We start from the raw sequence: 19,925 nt of genomic DNA, 5'->3' as shown, positions 1-19,925 counted from the left end.
AAGTCGAAATAGCTGTTAACATGGGTTTGCATTAAAGAGGGGGTGGGGTGGGATAAGTGAGAATGATAAAACCCCTCCACTCAGCATTTATTCATGCATTTAGGATGTTGTTTAATGGTAGTACTAAATTATATATATACACAATTATTCATTGTTGCTCCAGGCTCCTGCACCCATCCGTTCATCATAGGACGATGACATGTGTTTCCTTGGCTGTCCTTCATATCGAATAAACGGTGATACCCTTGATGAAGTAGTAGATGTTGGCTCCGTAGTCATCTTGGTCTCCTCTTGTTCATCCTCATGATCATCCGAAGATTGTTGTTTACGTGTTGACGTGGGTAAGGATGCTGAGGATAAGATCGCTTGTGGTCCATGCTTACTCCCTCTCCTTCGCCTCCGACGTCGATGGTATGTGGATGATGATGTAGCAGAACTCGCTTCTTCATCTGATAATAATGGATGCACAGCTGGTTTGGGATGAAATTGTCGTAATTCCTCCAATGCTTTCTCGAGGCTGTTCATGTTGGTCCTTTCATAGCGTAGGCTCAATTGTACATAATCGTGGATGGCTCGCTTGATATCATGTTGCTTTTGTGTCTCGAATAATTGAATCTCTTGCTTGACCTTGGCTTGACATGCATCAAATTCTTGACGGCTGGCCTGCAGCTCTTGTGTAGCCTATTACAAAACGTTCAGTGGCCCTTCATTATGGAACTCCCATTATCCTCCCCTTTACCTCTTCCTCTTCAGCAATTGTAGCTTGCACCTCTGGTGCATTCAAACCCATCCGTAATTTGAGTCGATCAGCCTTGTCGCGTTTCTTGTTGCGTAATTTCATGCTGTCCACATACTCCATCAGCTTTTGTGTCCGTGTGTTGAATGAAGTCTATCACATCATTGATATAAGTCGTTGTCTCCATTTTCATTTCCATTGTCTTTGTATACCTTGAGACCATCCATAGAGTTTTTGTATTCAATCATGACATCACCAAATTTCATTGTCTCTTCAATGCCCTATGTATACATGCAATTGTCAGCATTCACTGCTCCCTTTAAACATCCAATACCTTATACCTGGCGTGTATAAATGAAACCAAGCTCATCCATGAGCAATCCAAACACTTGCATTTTGTGATCAAGGGCACGTTGTGCTTTGCGATGCTTTTCAGAGTCCCCGTTGCCAAGCCGATATTTGCTTTGTGTCGTTTCAATAACAAGGTCGCCCATATGAGCCAACATGTCAGCCAAAGCTTCACGGGTGTGGATCAGCTGATTGAGTGATTCATTGATTGCACCAAAATAAGTTTCAAGCATGAGAATATAAATCTGATGACGATGAAAGGTGTCTTGATCGTTCTGCATGCATGGACAATGAATACCCCTCCATGATCAAATGATGATAACCAAATGCACTTACGCCTTCCACATGTTCAGTCGCTTTGTAAGATTTGAATCCACGATCCGAGTTTCTGACACGATTGAAGCGTAAAAAGGACAAGACCCCACGGCCAGAAGGACCCACTTCGGTAGGTGTCTATAATCAAAAGATCAATCATCATCATCATCATCTTTGTATTGATTGGTCTTTTCTTTACCATCTCGCTTGACATGAAATGCATGAAATTCCGGTGCTGCGTAAACTCGGGACGGGTAGCCACCTTTTCAAAGAATCGAGCTACTTGCAACCGCTTGCGTTCGACATAGTCTTGATCATCCATGCGTATTGACACTGGTGGTTCAGGCAGAGGAGGAACCACTAGTTCCGGGAAGGCACGCGTGAGCTTTTCGTGCAGCCAACTTATTTGTTGAAAGGATCGAAACACCGTAGGTTGAAGATACTCGTGACGTTCAAGATACTCGGTCAAGGTCTACCAAAGGAGTTAACGTCTTGCCAATGTCAATACATGTGTATGTGATGAGCACCTCTGGAGGCTGACCATCAAGCACCAGCTTAAACTGGATCTCGTCGGTGGAAGCTGCAGCCTCGGGCACAGTTAACGTCAACATGGTCGTAATGGAGCCCGCTCAATGATGGTTGGGATGACACAAGGAGACGTGTGCAAGTGAGAGATGAAACGGAAGAGAGAGACGTAAAAGTGTGCGTGGTGCGTGTGTGTGTGTGTGTGTGTGTGTGTATGTTTTCTGGCAAACGGTGTGGTTCTACAGCAGGATAGAGAGAGATGTACTACCTTCTTTGTGCTGGTGACGGCGGCCTTCCCATTTAGAATGAACCACGTGTGCAAGTCTACACTCTCACAATGACACCACCACCATCACCATGCATTAGAAGATCTGATTTAGCATTAGCAGTATCATTTTGATATAAAATCATTCCTCTTTTCTTTGACTCTGAAATCACATGATGAGAGTACTGGGGCCAATTGTCAAACTTTGTAAGAGATCGAAATTCCTGGTATACCAAAGAAGAACATGTCTATGATAACGATTCCAAATTACGAGATTACTTTTTATAGATAAAGGACTACGTTTAGAGGTGATGATGATGTGGTGTCATAGGATGATGATGATGATGATGATCCATTTGTTCTTCCTTGACAGGCGATGGTGGAGTCAACAAGGTAGATGGATGATGTGTGGTAGGTGTATGTGGTGGAAGCCCTGCTGTACTACTTGAGGATACGGTTGAAACGGATCCATCAAGTGAAGCTGCGTCGGCATCATTATTGGCTGTTAATGAGGAGGATGGTGATGGTGATGGTGGGCTCATATTCACAAAATCAATCAATGCACCCATCCTACATAGAATATAATAATATGAGCCTGTGGTTCAAGGGGAAGACGTGAGGAGTTCTTCAAAAGGGGATGTATGTACCTTGCATAAAACATTTGCAGTCTGAGTCTAACGTTCTCATGATACAAGTCATGGATGCTGCGACGTGTAAAAAGACCAAGGTGGATCTTACGAATGAAGCTGTAAAACTCGCTCACCGCTACGAGTCGATCTCGACAATGCTGATCAATATGTAACCATCCTTGTTCGCTCTCAAGTCGAAATCGATACAAAAGCGGATCCGATGTCTGTCCGCATACTGCACATCGTGCATTATTATTATTAGTATTATTATGTATGGATGATGATGACGATGACGATGAGGGCAAGAGACGATCCCACAAGGTGCTGCCTGGTGACGATGATGATCGAGACATGGGATGAGGTTGATTGTATTGTGGCGGTGCTGTTGTAGCCTTTTCAATGTAGCATGGTTGCCATAGCAAATGCTCTATAAGGCGTTTCGACCATCGGGTACCAAATTTGCCAACAAGGCACGGCTCAATGTCTTGCTCAATACATGTCTTGAGGAATTCGCATTGACCAAGACGCTTCAAAGGCAGCTGTTGCTGATGATGAATAAATGTTTGGAATGCATTGATGTGCCGATCGTGTACGATAGGTTGGAAGCGGTCGCGTAACATGAGAAGTTGATGTTCAAGCTCCCATTTTTCTCGTCTTTCTTGGGCCACCATAGCATTCGCTTGCTCAAACAGATGACAACTAAGCTCTTCCAATTCTTTTTCAATCACATCTTTTTGGTGAAGTGAATCGGCGGCTCGTTCAATTTCGGCTACGTATTTGGTGTTAAGCTCTTGCATGTCACGTTGCAACTGCTCGATCAGCTGGGACTGTGCAGCAAGCTGGGCTCGTAATTGTGCTACTTCTTGATCCGAGGAGGTTGTCATAGTATGTAAGTATTCAAGTTTAGAGAGATTTGTATGATGAAAATAAGAGAACGAGTGCAAAGATCGTAAAATAAGTGTATGGTGAGTGAAAGAAAGAGGTTGTATTAAGGAGGTTCGAAGGTGAACGAGTGGCTCGAGAGCAACAAGAAGGCTCGATATGATCCAACCCCCTGCTTTATAAGGTGTTTATATTACGATCCTGACTTTAATGCCAGAGTAATGGGCATTACTTTGGGAGAAAGAGAAAGGGGGGAAGAGTTAGGTTGTTTGCTGCGTGTTGCTGTTGCTGCTTTATCCCAAATTGTCTCAAAAAGAGATTCTCATTCTCCCTTTTTGTGGCAAGACCATTTTTGCCCTCCTCATCAAGGAAAGTTGCGTATATAACCTCCATGTTGTTTACCTTGAGCGATGATCTGTGTTGATATGGGTTGACAGCACGGGATCCACATGGATGCTACATGATGCATCTCACTGCTGCTGTGTCAACTTTATTCCATGTTGCTGCTTCTACTACATAGGGTCAAAAGGGTTTATGTATAATGTTTTGCTGTTTCCATGTGTAAGAATGGAACGATCTAAAATGTCGATCATATTCAGGCACAATAGCAACAGCACCTGCTAAACAAATTAGAGATACATAGATATCCACCATACTAAAACACGATCGTCATTGCATGTTTGTGCACGCACATGTCCAGGCGCACGCACGGCTGCACATTCATTTCGTTTATTCGATAATGTATTCTATCCACACCATGTTTTGCGTCTTTCCTTTTTATTATGCATGATGCTCACATTAGAAAGAAATGGGTTTTCTTTCTCCTTCCTTCCCATCCACCCATCACCTCCTCAAAAGCTTCTGCAGCCCAAAGTTACTATAAAGAACGTAGTGTACTCACTGCTGTGCATGGTTACATGCATATGACCCATTCCAGGGGCTGTATGTAGTATGTCGGGGGGGATGTGTAAGAGTCGTTATAGGTGTAATGATCACTACTAGGCATAAGGTCAAGTTGAACCCAAGCGCATAAACCAGCTGCGCAAATAGTCATTATAGATGCTTTATAGAGCGTGCGTGTGGTGTTTGTATAATTTATGTATACTGTGTGTGGAGGTGAATATGATTTCAATGTACAGCTTGTCTATGCTTCAACAGCGGTTGTTGTTGACGATACCGTAACCGATTCTCTTGGTGTTGATGGGGAATTGCCGCCTCGAGTTTCATAAGGTAATAACAAGACACACGTGCCGACAATCGCAAACCCGCCAATGCTGACGTATAAGGGCAAAACAGCACTGACGGTAAACAAGAAACCACAAACAATGGGGCTTGCAATACCAGCAATTCTTCCTAATCCTGATGCGGTGCCAACAGCAGTGCCTCGAACGGTAGTATCAAACACCTCGGGTGTATAACCATAGATCACAGCATAGAGAAGTGTTGCAAGGAAGGAGACTGCAGAGGATGATAGGAGCATAGTCACACGGGAATTGATGATCGAAAAGAAGAATAGCGATATAGAAGAGCCCAATGAGGAGGCAGCCATTGTACCCTTGCGACCCAACCAAGTTTCAATCATGTAAGAAGCAAGCTATGCATAGATGATCCATTAGCGTGTTTTTCTTCCTTCCTTCCTTCCTTCCTTCATTGCTTCACTCTTTCTTTTTTCCTCTTTCTCCTTTTTTCTCCATACCATCCTCGATTGTTACATACCACTGATCCAGGAACGCCTGCGAGAGAATAAACCATGTAATCCCAATACACATCCTTGCGTGTGGGTGCTGCTTCGCCTTGGAATCCAAGCGTTTCAAGATACTTTGGCAAAAAGACATTGAACATGGTGAAAGCAACAGAAGTAAATGTCCAAATGCCCCAAATCAACAAGGTGGTTCGGCGCCAATAGGGTGTAAAGAGCAAGGCAAGTGCACTTCTGGTATCCTCTGTTGTTGTGATATCTTCCATAGGTGGCATCATTTCATCACTACGCTCTTCTTCGGGGATATCGGTGCTGTCAATCTCGACGCATTGACCATTGACACGTGCAATGTCTTGAAGCACAATCACGGTTTCTTTCCGCCTATCTTGATGCATGAGGAATTTGGGTGTCTCTGGCAGCTTCAACCAAAATGATCGTACGAGCACCATAAACAAAGTTGTGAGAGCGGCGCTGGCAAGCATGATACGCCATCCTGTGTTTTGTGTTGCCAGGTCACAGGTTGGTGTGGGATCCTCTGGTGTTGGCTCTGGGCAGCTGGTATAAGGGAGGATGACATATCCGAGAACCGATGCTAATACAGCACCGAATGAAAAGAACACCGACATAAAGGTAAGCAAATAGTGGTATTGCTTTGGCAGGAACTCGAGATAGAGTGCACCTAAAATTGATCCTCTTTTAATGCCTGTTGCTACCCATCCTTCATTATCCTTTCCAATCCTTACCATCAGTAGGCATATTGCCACCCACACCAAATCCAAGAAAGAAGAGCATCAAACACAAGCTCCAAAAGCTGAATGCGAGACTGGATAACAAGCCAAAAACGGTTGTGATGGCAAGCGTCATAGTGAATGGGATCTTACGGCCTCGTGTATCTGAAAAGGAGCCCCAAAAGAAGGAACCAAACGTCATACCAGTGAACAATGCACTTGACAAGCTCCCAATCCATCGGTCGGATACATCAAAGTGATCTAATCATGACATTATCAGCCTATACAATCACAACCCACAACTCATGACGCAAGAATACCTTGCACTCTTGGAAGAATGATGGCTACAGTCTATTGTAAACAATCAATACGATGATTCTGAAACATGGCCTTTCTCCTTTAATCGTACCTGTAACCACATCTACAATACACAACCAACGTCAGTATTCGAACACTCCATATACACTATGTACCAACCACGTGCCCCTTTTTCACAACTTACATTATCTGCGAGCCATCCAAAACCGCACATGACCTAGTTGTTGGGTACAATGGCAGACCGAGTTAGAACAAGGGAGTCCCATCATGAGCTGTCATCGTTGTTGTCGTACCAATAGCTTGCGTTGAAAGGTGCCATAGCCGACTTTGGACAACAGACCATCGAGGATCTCGTCGTGGTTACTTGGGTCAGGCGATGCTGCCGCTTCATCTGATGTTGGGATGCGTGTAAATTGGTGTGATGGCGCCATGAAACATTGACCTGACCGAGGTGTGGGTTATAAAGGAAGGGCGAAAGGGGTGTGTGTAGCAAATATAAGAAAAGAGGAAAAAGACTATAGAACGTGAAATCGGAACCAACGGTCTTTTGGATCTTTAATTGGTTAGAGAGCACCGCAGTTTCGTATTTTAGTAGCTTGTTGTTGGATAGTTCATAGCTGTTTCATTATGCAATGGATCATGGATAATTGAATGCACATGTCATATGAAATACATTGAAATTCTACATGTTGCCTTTTTGCCCTTTTCTCAATCATGTCGTTGTTCGTCTTCTTTCCCCCTGGCTGTGTTTATGCAAACCGCTCAAGCTTGCTCCACCTTCCATTTTTGTCTTCATCGGCAGTGATTTGCCCTGGGTTCTACTCGGCCCGCCAACAATTGATTGTTATCCACTCGTTTCTAATCCCCACTCCGAAACCGATCGACAGCCAAGAACATTGGTAATATGTATTCACTTTTCTCAGCTCCAAAAGCAACCCATTGCTTCTCGTGTGTGGCTAGGTATTGAAAAACAGTGTCTCAGAACATAAAAGCTTGCTTCATTGTTTTCTGTTTTGTATGTTAGGTGGTTGCACACATGACCCAACAACATCAAATAGGGCGTTTTTTCTCATCTTAGTACTCGTCGGCCCGAATAGAGTAGACAATAAAAGTCAATGCATGGTACTCGGCTATTCTTTTCCACGATGGGTGGTAGCAATGACATACATTATCCACAAAATTCCATTACATGCCATAATAGCGTGGTTGTGGGCTTCCATAATTCGTAATCAAAGGTCTATCTTTTCTAATTGCTTTGTTAGCCATCAATTAGGTACATAGATGGGATACGTAAAAGTTGTGTCAAAGTGGTTTCTATTGGCAAATGCCTGTGTACAGTAACACAATGTAACACTAGAATCCGGGGTAAAGCAACACCCAAAGGGTAAATCTCCATACATCACATTCCATCATCACAATTACGCAACGACACAACGTCCCATCAATGTTAATTTGTCAACATGGGATGCTTTAATAAATTAGGTGAGCATCATTTTAGCCATACCATATTGCTGTCAGGAAATTGGCATATTCAGACAAGGCTTATTGATCTTCATGGTGGATAACAAAGATGATTGAGTATCATGGTGCCATAGAACAACCACCGTAATGGAATACACGCACGCATCATCCTTGTATCCTTTCCAAATATACTATCTTGTATACACTCGGGGTAAAGGGCAATGTAAAATGGAAATGCCCGGTTCCTGAAAAGAAGGTATCGTACCACCCATTATTGCTGCTCGGCGTATACGACCCATTCCCTGGATTTGGTTTTCTCACTCATTGATCACTACCATCATTCATGTACTCAGACGGGCTCTATCGACGTTAAGGATAATTATATTCTTCTCATCATCGGAAAAAGGCATGAAAATGCCCGGTAAAGACAAGCTATATATAGGCAACATCCTTTGCTAAAGATTGCAGCAGGTGAACTTCACTACCATCCCGCATGAAATCAACACTCTTTTTCTTTGCTACTGCAGCTTTGGCCCTCCTTGCTTCGGCTGGCCCTAATCGAAAGTGCGTTGTTAAGCACAATGGTGTTGACGACTCTGCCAATATCATGGATGCTTTGGAAAAGTGTAAGGATGGCGGCCGTGTCGTATTCCAAAAGAAGCGCAACTATGTCCTTGGTGATGTTATTGTGAGTCCAGAGCTCAACAACGTCGAGATCATTTTCGAAGGCACTTTGACTTACCCCTATGACATGTAAGTAATGGGAACATTGTTTATTGGATGGTTCATTCATTCGCAATCTATTTTAGGAAATACAATGACACCACGCCTCCTGTACCTGGTGCTGTACAAGATATGAGCAGCTTCTTTTTAATTAAAGGCAAGGATGTCAAGGTGACTGGTGATGGCGGTGAGATTTATGGTAACGGCGAACATTGGTGGTCATTGGATCCGTTGCCTAGCAACCGGCCATCTATGATGGCATTCATGGTTGAAAACTTGGATGTGCGTGGTGTGCGCTTGATCAATGCTCCCAACTGGAACTTTTATATCCATGAAACCAAGAATGCCCTATTCGAGGACATCTATATCAATGATGTTGATCAATTATATGGTGAAAAGGTAAGCAACAATGATCCTATTTCTTATGATGTTGCTCACATTCAATGGGCACAGCCGCATAACACCGATGGTTGGGGTATGAGCGAGACGCATGGTATCACCATCAAGAACTCGTATATCAACAACGGTGATGATTGTGTTGCCATCAAGACCAATTCATCCGATATCCATATCGAAAACTTGTATTGCAATGGCTCCCATGGTATTTCAGTGGTATGTCCCAGCTACATGATACATGTCTCGTTAAGTGCTGATTCCAATTGTCCTACTAGGGATCTCTTGGTAACATCCCCGAGCTTCCTGATTACGTTGAAAACTTGTACGTCAAAAATGTGACATGTGAAAATTGCCAGAATGGTGCTCGTATCAAAACGGTATGCAATACTATAATGCTTGAAGGAAGAATACAAGAGGATGAAACTAAAGGATGGTATTCTAGTGGGCACGAGGTGCGCTTGGGCGTGTTGAGAACGTGTCGTATATCGACTTTAGAGTGACCAATTCAGGTACGTAAACAAGACCATGGGGGGAGGGGAGGGGTTTGACGAATGACTTGTAACATTTGCCACCGTAATAGATCATCCTATTGCCATCGACCAGTGCTATTTCAATATCAAGGAACCTGAGTGCAGTAATGATCCCTCGTTGATCCAAATCAAAAACGTGCTTTTCCAGAATGTCACAGGAAATGCCAACAGCAAAGCTGGTCTTGAAGTGGCAAGCATCAAATGCTCTGCTGAAGCTCCCTGCGATAACTTTGTATTCAAGGATGTTGATATCAAAACCTCTGATCCTTCCCAGGAGGGCTATTATACTTGTGCCCATATTGAGAATAGTGACCTTAGCGGTATCAACTGCGTCCCACCTAAATAAGATATATCGCGTAGCAGCTCTACTTAAGCATCCCTCTCCTGATTGCATTAATACAAACGTTTATCCCAATAACTCAAAGAGATTGTGTATCAAGTAGTAGGATATCAATCCATTATAGGATGATGATTTATTCGGTACGGCGTCATTAATCTTCTATTAGGCATTGGGGGTTCTACTGGATCAAGTGCTATCATACTTCTTGGATGTCCAAAAGAGGAAGGAATTCGTATAATGCCTCTGTACGGCAAAAAGCTGACTGAGTGGAAGGTGAACGCGATACGTGTCATGGATTGGTTTGTCACTTGTCCTTTTACCATGTTTCTCTTCCAAGCTTAAATATCGTTCAGCAACTCGTGTTGACCCCACTCACGCATACCTTCTTCAACAATGCCCACAATCAGCAAGATTGGGAACCAGCTATTGACCATCACCACGGCGCTATTATCCTCATCGTGCTGTCTCATACAATTGGTGCTCAACTTGTTTTCAATGTCATGCGCTGGATTTGCTGTTTTCACTCCCTATCGACCTTTGCTCACTGGATTGACCATGTTACTGTTGACAACCAACGTGGTGCGAAACGGGTGGCGACGAACGTGGAAACAAACGGCGATTTCCCTTTTGATTATGATATCACCCGAAGTTGTGCAGTGGATCAACATTCACCCACACATTCATGGGATTGCCGATGATCATGTTGCTACGACATCCTCAGTGGTTCTCCAATTGGATGGATTGGCGTGCATTGCTTGTGCCAACCGGATCAAGAACGCGTTATCCAACATTGATTGTGTGCAATCAGCCAGCGTCTTTTTCGATAACAGCTCGGCTGTGATTCAATACCAGAATGGATGCATTCCCACTGTTACCAAGGCAACCGAGACGTTCATTAATATGATCAAGGGACTGGATGCCAAGTATGATGCATGGGTTGTACAACAATGGTAAAAGATGATATGTTGTGCTGTTAGAATAGTTATATATATCACACAAACAAGATAAAGCATGGAAATTGACACGTCAAACACGTGGAGTACGCGATGGGCATAGTATGCATATATTGAATCATGAGATCGACGGCGAGGAACAATGAATACGGTAGTAATTGATTGCAAGTAAAGGGAATAACAGCGACATAAGGTGGATTTGTACGACACCGCAAAAGGTCATCTATTTTCCCTCCCTTTTTCTTTATCCATCAGCCAACCTCCTTCCCTCCATATCTCCCCTTTACTCTCCCTTCTTTCATTCTGTTGGATTTCCTAATCTTTTTTATCGGGTTCCTTTGTGCTATTTCTATTTCTTCTTGTTCTTTCACTCTTATCCATTGCCGTCCAGCAAAAAGAGGACCCCAACCCATTCCCTATGATCAAACATTCCAATCATCATATACTTATTGCGCTTACGATGGCATCCGTGGCCAGTGCACAATTCGTCCATCTCGAATCTGCAAGTGATGGTATGATCATGATACACACATTCCAAGAGCTTCATTCTTAACCATAATGTTCATTACTACATTAGCAGCTACCCCAGCGCCTTCTCAACCAAACCATCATAGTAGTGATCCCAAGTCGACACCAGCAGCAGTAACAAGCTCTAAAGCCGAGCCTACCACTACAATCGCTCACAACAGTATCCATACTTTCCCATCCCATCATGTTGATAAACCAGATCTATCGGCACACAAACCAAGCGCTGCACCTGTTACACCTACTTCAGCACAACAACATCATCAAGCATCATCCTCACCTTCAGCCAACAATCACCATCAAAGTAACATCAAACCCTCTTCACCATCGACTTCAACCACAAGCCATCAACAACATCAACATCATCATTCCTTGAATGCCGCCAGTCCTGTTACCACCCTTGGTAGTAAATCTACAACTACATCCAGCACCAGCAATACCAGCTCCTCATCATCATCATCAACACCTACCTCTTCTAACACGATGCTTCCATCAAGCCAGCAAAAGAATGAAGGTCTTTCAGGTGGTGCAGTGACAGCTATTGTTATCGTTGGATTGATTGGATTAGCTGGTTTGGTTATGTGGGTGGTAATGCGTAAAAAGAAGCGACGTACCATGCTTCGAGGACAAGCTCAAGCGCAGCAGCAACCTGATCCATTTACAATGGGCTTTGGAAGCCATGATCCACCACCACATACAGCTTACAATATGACAGCATCAGCTTCTTCTCATGGTGCAGCACCTTCACCCATGATCCAAATGCCTCCTATTGGGGCTTCAGCCAATGCCAGCAATGGTCTCCCTCCTCCTCATCCACATCCTCCTGTTGTTGGTAATGGTGCTGCTGGTAATGATGCTCCTTCTTACTCCTATAATTCTTTTCCCGCACAAGAAGGCACAACACCCCATGCCATTGGCGTCTTTACAGTTATTTCAACCTATACACCCACCTTGAGTGATGAACTGGATATCCAACCAGGTGATCGTGTGGAGATCTTGATCGAATACGACGACGGATGGTGCCAAGGCATCAACTTGTCACGTGGCAATAAGAAAGGCGTCTTCCCAAAACATTGTGCGGATTTTTATCAATACAACACGCAGCAACAGCAATACTACGAACCTGCCAACATGAAACGTGTCAGTTCCATGTACATGTCTCCTCATCAAAACGCCCAACAGCAAAAAGCCTACTACTTGTAAAACAGGCATTGCATCATCATTATCGAACATCTTCTTTTGTAAACCCTTTTTTTATTCTTGCGTAACTACTACTAGCGTACTACTTAATCGAGGAAGAAATGAATACACACGTTGTTGATCTTTTGATAACGTCTCCGAGCATAAATACTTGTTGACTTATATATCATATGCTTCGGTAAAGTGGAAGATGGGTGGATGGATATATGTGACTTTGATGGTATGAATGTTGAAATGGGGTAACAAAGATGCTTATATGGATTTAAAAGGGAAAATGGATGAAAAAGTACTATGGAATATACGACGTATGAAGGATGTTGTGTTGTTAATGGCATAGCTTAGCTGTTGTAAGGCTTTGTGAGCGATTTGCGGCTACTTTGGGATTCTTGTATCGACGACGAGTCATCGTCATCATCCCCTTTCTCTGATGTAATCATCATAAAACGACCATTGACGTATCGATATTGCGTTTCCCTCCCCATAGGCACGACACCTGTGGTTGTGCCCATGAGATCATTTGAATCGAGGTATCCAGGTAATTCGTTACGACCTGCTGCTGCACCACCTTTTTCATTCGCCACACGGCTTTCATCACCCATGTAGCCGAGTGTGCCACCAGCATGTTCACCTGGCGGAGCTGGTGTCGTGTTGCTTGCAATATACTCGTCAATGCCGACATTGTACAAGTCTTTTTGTGCAAGACGTTGATGCATTTGAGTCTGCTCATCCGTAGTTGCTGTGCGTCGATCAGGTGTAGATGTTTCCTTATTATCCATGCTGTATACGTGATCCTTGCTTGTTTTGCCTGCTGGATTGGAAGTCACCTAATCATCATTGGCGTTAATCATACATGCACGTGTCATGATCGACATCTCCTTGATTACCCAGTGAATGGTGATAACGTTGATAGTGACATCAACCGTACAACATGTAAGACACAAGACACCACGCTCTCGACCGTTTAAGATCACCAAGGCCAAAATGTTGGCAAACGATACAAAAAGACACACCGTGGATGCTGCCAAGGTGCGTAGAGCCACTTCATGCAAACGTGAACTCTTCCAATCAGTTTGCACACTCCTGCCAATACGTATCAATGGCAGCACAAAGAGGATGGTGAAATAAAGGTTGAAAATCTAGGTACATAATAATGCAAGTTAGTATACGTTGGATGGCCGGCAACGGAGAGTGAATGATATCATCATCATCATGCTTACAAAATCATAAACCTATCAGAAGACAAAATGAGCTTTTTGAAATTGCATAAACAGGTGGATGATCCTTACTAGTAAGGGTATGCTTGCTACGGGTTTAAGACCAATGATGCATATACCACTTTCTTCAATTTCTGCAATATGGAATACAATCTAATAACACGTTATTCAATATCAGTGCATGGGTGATACAGTGATGCTGGCGAATTGCATTGGCAAACGACTTACCATGATAGCAGCAATGCCACTATAAGGGGCAAGGAGCATCATGTGAATTCTATAGCTCTTGGTCTTCCATCGAGATTTGCGAACGGATGACACCACCCACACCTTTTCAATGAGCCTATATGTATACATCCAGGTTAGTCTACCATGTGCGTGTGTGTGTGACGCTGTGCTTTATACATTCATGCATGTATGTTCGGAATAACGTACCATCCATAGATAATGATCTTGGTTGCTGAATAAAAAATGTCGCAAGCCATTTCAGAGAGAAAGCATGATAAAAGGTTTTGGTTGTTGGTCGACACAAATAACGTCGCAGCGCACGTGAATCCCCATGAGATGATGTATAACGTCAAAACCAGCCAACGTGAATAAGTCAGGTACTTGAACTGCACATTGAATGTCTTGATGCCAAATAAGATGCTCATGACTGATATAGATAGCAAGGAAACGAGCTTTGATGCCAACTCGCTGCCATCCGGTTGTGGTGCTGACGCTTCCATTATTGTTGCTGCTGCTATTGTTGTCGATCCAAGATGATATCGAAAGAGAGAAAGAGGGCAAGAGCGAGAAAGAGAAGAAAGGTGTATAAGGAACGAAAAGAAAATGAAAAAAACGCTTGTATTTTGGTGGGTTACTTAAAGGAATCTTGTCCCACCATTGAACAACCATGATGCTTGCTTGCCCGTGTACCCCTCTCAGCAACCTGTCGACATTGGCTTATAGGGATCTGCCTTTTTGTCCTTGACACCGATCAAGATCTAATCCCATTCTTCTCGATACGTATAATCCAGAACCATAACTATTATGGCACTTTACCTTCCTGCTGGTTCAGGAGCAACCCCTTTTCAAAAGCATAATGTTGATAACATCAAAGTTTGTATTCTTGAAATGACACCAAGGTTTTACAAGAGACAAGGGCATGAAGGAAATGCATTTTATTTGTTAGATTATAAATAAATGATTGCAGCCATCATTGGCTTTTGAGTAACCTATTACTACACATGTTTGAAGGTCACCGGACATAGCTGCTGCTTTGACGCCACGCCCGATGTAAAGCACGGTCCGCTTTGGCTGTCGGTGTTTCATATGGGACATCAGCAGCCAAGTCTATCTTCATTGTCGATCTCCCTTTCTGAGCCTTCTCGTTATTCTCGAAAGCATGTGTCTTGATAAGAGTACGGCGACAAGGAGAAAACAATTTCAAGAACCAACGCGGTGGTACCTTATCTCGCATATACGTACCCATTCATACGCCTGCTGGATATACTGGTCAGCAAGATTATTATTATAGTAGGCTCTTCGTTCTTCTCGATCAAATAGGGGCATGACAGTAAATAATAGCCGTAACCAAATCGCTTCGGACCGAAAGCCGCGTCATTACGCACGTCCTATTTACTATCCTTGTCGCATTGAAAACAGGAAAACTCAGGAGAAATGAAGCACTATACACGCATGCGTTTTCTTCATTAACAACGCGTGCCAAGATGTACAACAGATCGACCACTTGCATATACCATTGACGCTCTTTTCTTTGTCATCGGTTAAACTTAGCCTATAGCTACATCAAAAGGGGATGAAAAATTACGATCAACCAGGCAACCCGTAGGTTTTTAAGGAGAAGAACTCGCACATGCGTTCTATAGATTCTCATTCTGAATTCGAAAAAAGCTGATGTTTTTGTACTACAACGCTTGTCTCAAATGATATCCAATCTTTAATGTGGTACAATCCTTCTATCTCGATATCCAAAATCATTTCTATTGTTGCTGTTGTATGCACAATGGCGGATCGGCGGATGAAGATGGTCGTTGCTACATGCAGATGCATAAAGCGAAAAGGGTGGATGGGTTGCTACAAGTTCTTTCACTGCTTCATTCGAGATGTTCGGCAACCCAACGAGATGAATCATGCAATGCTGCGAAAAGTGCCCCTGTTGTAAGAGCTGGATCATCTCATTCGAAACATGTTGTATCTTCTCCACGTTGAGACGTCTGAGCATCGATTCCCCACTCGTCATCACAAGCCTTTCGAAAAATAAGTAGAATCCATCGCTCGTGGCACCCGTACATTGCGCAAGCGTGATCGTCTCGAGCTCTTTCATAAGGCCAAGTGCGATGATCGATAGATCCAATCCTTCAGCTTGGATATTTCGCATGTGCACGTGTGCCAATGTCGTTTGCTTTCCCAAATGAATCTGTTTCGAGAATACCCTCGCCAATCCCACGCTATTGAGTCTCAAAGGTGAATGGATGGAGAGCTCTCGTATTGCATTGAGTTGGAGGATAGCATCAATGATCTCATCGGATGATAAGTCGCTCATTTGAAAGTGAATTGACTCCAGCAAAGGGTTTGCACGTATCAATGCAGCAAAGGCTGTTTGAAGATGGACGTTGAATTGGCATGTCAAGCGTGTGAGTTGTCGTGGTGCTACGTATGCCAAAGCCTGCCATTGTTGAATAAATCTTCCAGCGTTGTGTGGCACCAACAAGGATAAATCCTGTAACGTATTGTTGGAAGTTGCCAGTAATGGTAATACGTGATGCGGCTGTAGTTCATCCGAATACCCGAGAAGAAGTGTTCGCACACCCAACGTCTCCTTAAAAACATCTTCCACATGGTGTTGCCGAAGAATACGAGTATCCAATGCTGCATGATTGATCCATAAACGCTGCATTTGAGGGCATCCACTGGTCACGATATCTAGTACTTGAATGCTGCAACAACCAGAGATCGCCAATTGTCGTAACGCTGGAGACCATTGTAAAATGTGCTGTGTCCCAGAAAATGACATCCCACCCCAACAAAGCAAACGCAGCGTCTCCAATTCCAAAGGCTTGTTCGGTACAAAATGGAATGACTCATCCAATGGCTTGTAAAAGTCTTGATAATCCAGGTATTTGAGATGTGGACACAATGCAAGGATCTCTGTCAATGATATAGTGCTGCTCTCAGGAATGTCCAATGAAAGTTCAGTCAATGTATGGCTGACATGCTGTAAGAGCGTTGTAAATTGGGAATTGAACGCACAACCTAATAGCAAATGATTCGATTAATGAAGATCCATCAACCTTGGATCATCTCAATCTTACCACGTATACACAGCCCTGACAATCTTTTCAACTTGCTTTTCAACATCCAATACGTAAACGTAGTAACTTCTTGCTCTGACAGGCGTGATATGACAATGCTGGTCTGGTGAGCGGCAATAAGGGGCAGCAATCGAGCTTGTTGATCCACGCATACGCGTCCTTGGAACTTGATTTCTTGCCATAGATCACAACACTGAGAAAGACGATGACACCATAACTTGGACACCTTCATGCAATGAACGAGCTGAATAGGATCCTCGTCTTTGACCATGAGAAAAATGCGGCATACCAACTCGTTTGGCATTACTGATACAAAGTCGACCCGTTGTTGTTTTTGTATATTGGATAATGCTGTGCTGATTAAGCGGTGGTCCACAGAGTTGCTCCTGCATGATTTGAGACCTTGTTGAAAAGAGCTGAGAGCTTCGTGTTCAAGACCTTCCATGGCGTAAAGGACACCACGACAATACCATATCATGGGCGTATCTTGCGATCCATCCAACACGTTAAGCGCTGCAACGACGCGATGAGCATCATAGATCTTGTTGTTGTATCCAAGTGATAAAGCACATAGACAAAGAACAGAATAGAGTTTACTGCGTCTAGAACCAAGTAATGAGCACGATGGCAAGCTGATGCGTGTCATGCCGTTCACAATAAAAGGAATAAACGTACGTTTTGCTTTTGTTGTTCTATCGTGAGCCGATGGATACTGCAAGTTGTGCAGATGGTTGCAGCAATGGCGTTTTGGGACATGGGAAAGCGCGATTTGGGACGACTGGGAAAGAGCGGATGTCACTTTAAAGTGGAAAGAGCGGGTGTTTCTTCAAAGTGGAATGGACTGATGACACACGTAATACATCCATGATGCTTTTATGTGCATGCAAGCCAAAGGACAACCACCAATTTATATGTAGAAAATGAAATTAAGGGATTAAATGCATCTAAGTCGGTTGAAAACTATTCGATCTATTTATACAAGTATGTAATACTACTATATAACTATTATACAATTTTCAAGAGCTTCCAGCCACCAAACTTGACTCTTAATACAAGCATCAAACATGTTGCAACAAAGAATAGTGCAGCAGCAAAACCAATGGCTGCAGGATAATCCGGGACTTCGGAATGATTCATGATTGCTGAAGCGAGGGGAGGACCAAGCAATGCACCAACGATCCATCCAAAGAAAGCCCATCCGGTTCCAGAATCTGCTTCTTTGTCACCCGCACAATCAACAATGACAGCAACAATCATGGCATTAAAGGCTCCTTGTGTAACACCTTGAAGTGCTGCAAATGCCCATAAAAGTGGAGCGGAACTTGCTGGCAACCACAATGCCAAATGGAAGACGACACAAAGGAACCCACAAATCACGGACATGTTGAAGAGACCGATGTAATCACCAAGATTGCCAAAGAAGAGTTGTCCCACTGATAAGCAACCACTCATCAATCCGTTAAGGTTGGTGCCTGTAATTGTATCGAGTCCAATGTATTCCGCATAGAGAGGGATGTAGTTGGTGGGAATCTAAAACACATGGTGAGATGATGATGATGATACTTACAATCATTTGATGACTTACAAAGAAAGCAAACGCCACAATGAAATGTACTGCAAATAGCACGAGAAACCATCTGTTCTTGAATACTGCCACGTCAACTATGGGTGCCGACTTTGGGCGAGGGGGGAGTTGCTTCGATGAAATGCCAGCAATTCCACATAGCACAAGTTCGATAAAACCAAAGATTCTTAAAGTCCATTGATATCCCACCGAAGCAATAGCTGCTGATGCAATGTTGGATAGAATCAATCCACCAATGCCAATACCAGACAATGTGATACCTACTGCCATTCCTCGCTTCTTTTTAAACCATTCCATGGGTCGTCGCATACATGGATACCACAATAACGAGGCTCCCAAGCCGAAGATCACGCCCTGAGTTAAGTATAGTTGATAGACCTACATTATTGGTGAATGAAAATGTTCCAATAAAATAGCAATGATACGTACCTCATTGGTGATGCTGGCTAACATCAAACCCAATACACACATGAAGCCACCCACAGCGATTGTGTATCGATCATCCATCTTGGAGTTTATCCATACATACATAGGACCAGTAATATTGGATAACGCACTCCACAATGAACCAATCCAACTCAATGCTGTCATATTCCCAGGGTATAGCTCCGTGTTGTAGTAGTTGAAGAAGATTCCCCACCTGCCAAGAAGAAGAAGAAGATTGTCACATGAGTAAACAATCGCATATGACCGCCTATTTTCATATATCAAGGTCTGAAACCATTGACAGCATTATACTCACGAAAATCCATAACCTTGACTATACGTTGTTTTCGATCCCAAGATACCATTACATAGGTTAGTTTGCGATGATCTATACTCCCAGCATCTTTAAGACAATAGCTTACACAGCAAAAGCACCCTGTAAGGAAACAAAAGTTGAGCTTTAGTATCGAGTTGTTTTCATCACGCCACTCATTCACAAGTTTACAATACTTACGCAGAATGCACCAAATACAACGAACCAAGCCATCCATCCTCCATCAGGCGGCTCATAATCTTGCTCTTTTACGGGCTCAGGACTTGAATCGATGACTTTTGCAACCTTTTGAACATCATCATCGCTCTCATTACTAGGTTTCATAGACATGATTTGTGGTAGAGTAAAAGAAAGAAAGTATACAGAGTCAGGTACTATCTCGATCCTTTAAAAGGATAATAGCCGCTTGTGTCGCACATGGATTTCAGAGCCAGTGGATCGTGTGTGTGATTTTACATAATGCGTGGTAAGATTAG

The 19,925-nt window shown here is 43.3% G+C and overlaps 9 protein-coding genes across 9 annotated transcripts; 3 read left to right on the top strand and 6 right to left on the bottom strand.

Moving 5' to 3' along the window:
* Positions 1-144: 144 nt before the first annotated feature.
* On the bottom strand, positions 145-2,010 carry O0I10_005749 (uncharacterized protein; the record flags this gene model as incomplete). The annotated part of the gene is made up of 7 exons (XM_058485787.1): positions 145-681; positions 740-889; positions 949-1,017; positions 1,078-1,359; positions 1,421-1,537; positions 1,599-1,871; positions 1,927-2,010. 7 exons carry the CDS (start codon positions 2,008-2,010, stop codon positions 145-147), a joined length of 1,512 nt encoding a protein of 503 aa, XP_058343310.1.
* A 481-nt stretch (positions 2,011-2,491) lies between these two features.
* O0I10_005748 (uncharacterized protein) lies at positions 2,492-3,702 on the bottom strand (the record flags this gene model as incomplete). The annotated part of the gene is made up of 2 exons (XM_058485786.1): positions 2,492-2,759; positions 2,837-3,702. The coding sequence occupies 2 exons, from the start codon at positions 3,700-3,702 to the stop codon at positions 2,492-2,494; spliced, it is 1,134 nt and encodes a 377-aa protein (XP_058343309.1).
* Positions 3,703-4,844: 1,142 nt separating this feature from the next.
* Positions 4,845-6,876, bottom strand: O0I10_005747 (uncharacterized protein; the record flags this gene model as incomplete). The annotated part of the gene is made up of 7 exons (XM_058485785.1): positions 4,845-5,294; positions 5,417-6,078; positions 6,143-6,388; positions 6,448-6,478; positions 6,537-6,548; positions 6,630-6,662; positions 6,739-6,876. 7 exons carry the CDS (start codon positions 6,874-6,876, stop codon positions 4,845-4,847), a joined length of 1,572 nt encoding a protein of 523 aa, XP_058343308.1.
* A 1,523-nt stretch (positions 6,877-8,399) lies between these two features.
* O0I10_005746 (uncharacterized protein) lies at positions 8,400-9,901 on the top strand (the record flags this gene model as incomplete). The annotated part of the gene is made up of 6 exons (XM_058485784.1): positions 8,400-8,659; positions 8,716-9,028; positions 9,083-9,241; positions 9,301-9,402; positions 9,468-9,534; positions 9,606-9,901. 6 exons carry the CDS (start codon positions 8,400-8,402, stop codon positions 9,899-9,901), a joined length of 1,197 nt encoding a protein of 398 aa, XP_058343307.1.
* A 387-nt stretch (positions 9,902-10,288) lies between these two features.
* On the top strand, positions 10,289-10,849 carry O0I10_005745 (uncharacterized protein; the record flags this gene model as incomplete). The annotated part of the gene is made up of 1 exon (XM_058485783.1): positions 10,289-10,849. The coding sequence occupies one exon, from the start codon at positions 10,289-10,291 to the stop codon at positions 10,847-10,849; it is 561 nt and encodes a 186-aa protein (XP_058343306.1).
* Positions 10,850-11,266: 417 nt separating this feature from the next.
* On the top strand, positions 11,267-12,576 carry O0I10_005744 (uncharacterized protein; the record flags this gene model as incomplete). The annotated part of the gene is made up of 2 exons (XM_058485782.1): positions 11,267-11,360; positions 11,426-12,576. The coding sequence occupies 2 exons, from the start codon at positions 11,267-11,269 to the stop codon at positions 12,574-12,576; spliced, it is 1,245 nt and encodes a 414-aa protein (XP_058343305.1).
* Positions 12,577-12,911: 335 nt separating this feature from the next.
* Positions 12,912-14,515, bottom strand: O0I10_005743 (uncharacterized protein; the record flags this gene model as incomplete). The annotated part of the gene is made up of 5 exons (XM_058485781.1): positions 12,912-13,397; positions 13,458-13,709; positions 13,860-13,940; positions 14,016-14,130; positions 14,223-14,515. 5 exons carry the CDS (start codon positions 14,513-14,515, stop codon positions 12,912-12,914), a joined length of 1,227 nt encoding a protein of 408 aa, XP_058343304.1.
* A 1,214-nt stretch (positions 14,516-15,729) lies between these two features.
* O0I10_005742 (uncharacterized protein) lies at positions 15,730-17,750 on the bottom strand (the record flags this gene model as incomplete). The annotated part of the gene is made up of 2 exons (XM_058485780.1): positions 15,730-17,045; positions 17,105-17,750. The coding sequence occupies 2 exons, from the start codon at positions 17,748-17,750 to the stop codon at positions 15,730-15,732; spliced, it is 1,962 nt and encodes a 653-aa protein (XP_058343303.1).
* A 359-nt stretch (positions 17,751-18,109) lies between these two features.
* On the bottom strand, positions 18,110-19,280 carry O0I10_005741 (uncharacterized protein; the record flags this gene model as incomplete). Its single annotated transcript, XM_058485779.1, has 3 exons — positions 18,110-18,634; positions 18,690-19,067; positions 19,119-19,280. The coding sequence occupies 3 exons, from the start codon at positions 19,278-19,280 to the stop codon at positions 18,110-18,112; spliced, it is 1,065 nt and encodes a 354-aa protein (XP_058343302.1).
* Positions 19,281-19,925: the final 645 nt, after the last annotated feature.

The sequence above is a fragment of the Lichtheimia ornata genome (genome assembly GCF_029851405.1).
Source record: "Lichtheimia ornata isolate CBS 291.66 chromosome Unknown scaffold00024, whole genome shotgun sequence".
In the NCBI taxonomy this organism is placed as follows: Eukaryota; Fungi; Mucoromycota; class Mucoromycetes; order Mucorales; family Lichtheimiaceae; genus Lichtheimia; species Lichtheimia ornata.
The sequence above is the reverse complement of the archived record's forward strand: the minus strand, read 5'-3'. Positions and strand labels throughout refer to the sequence as shown.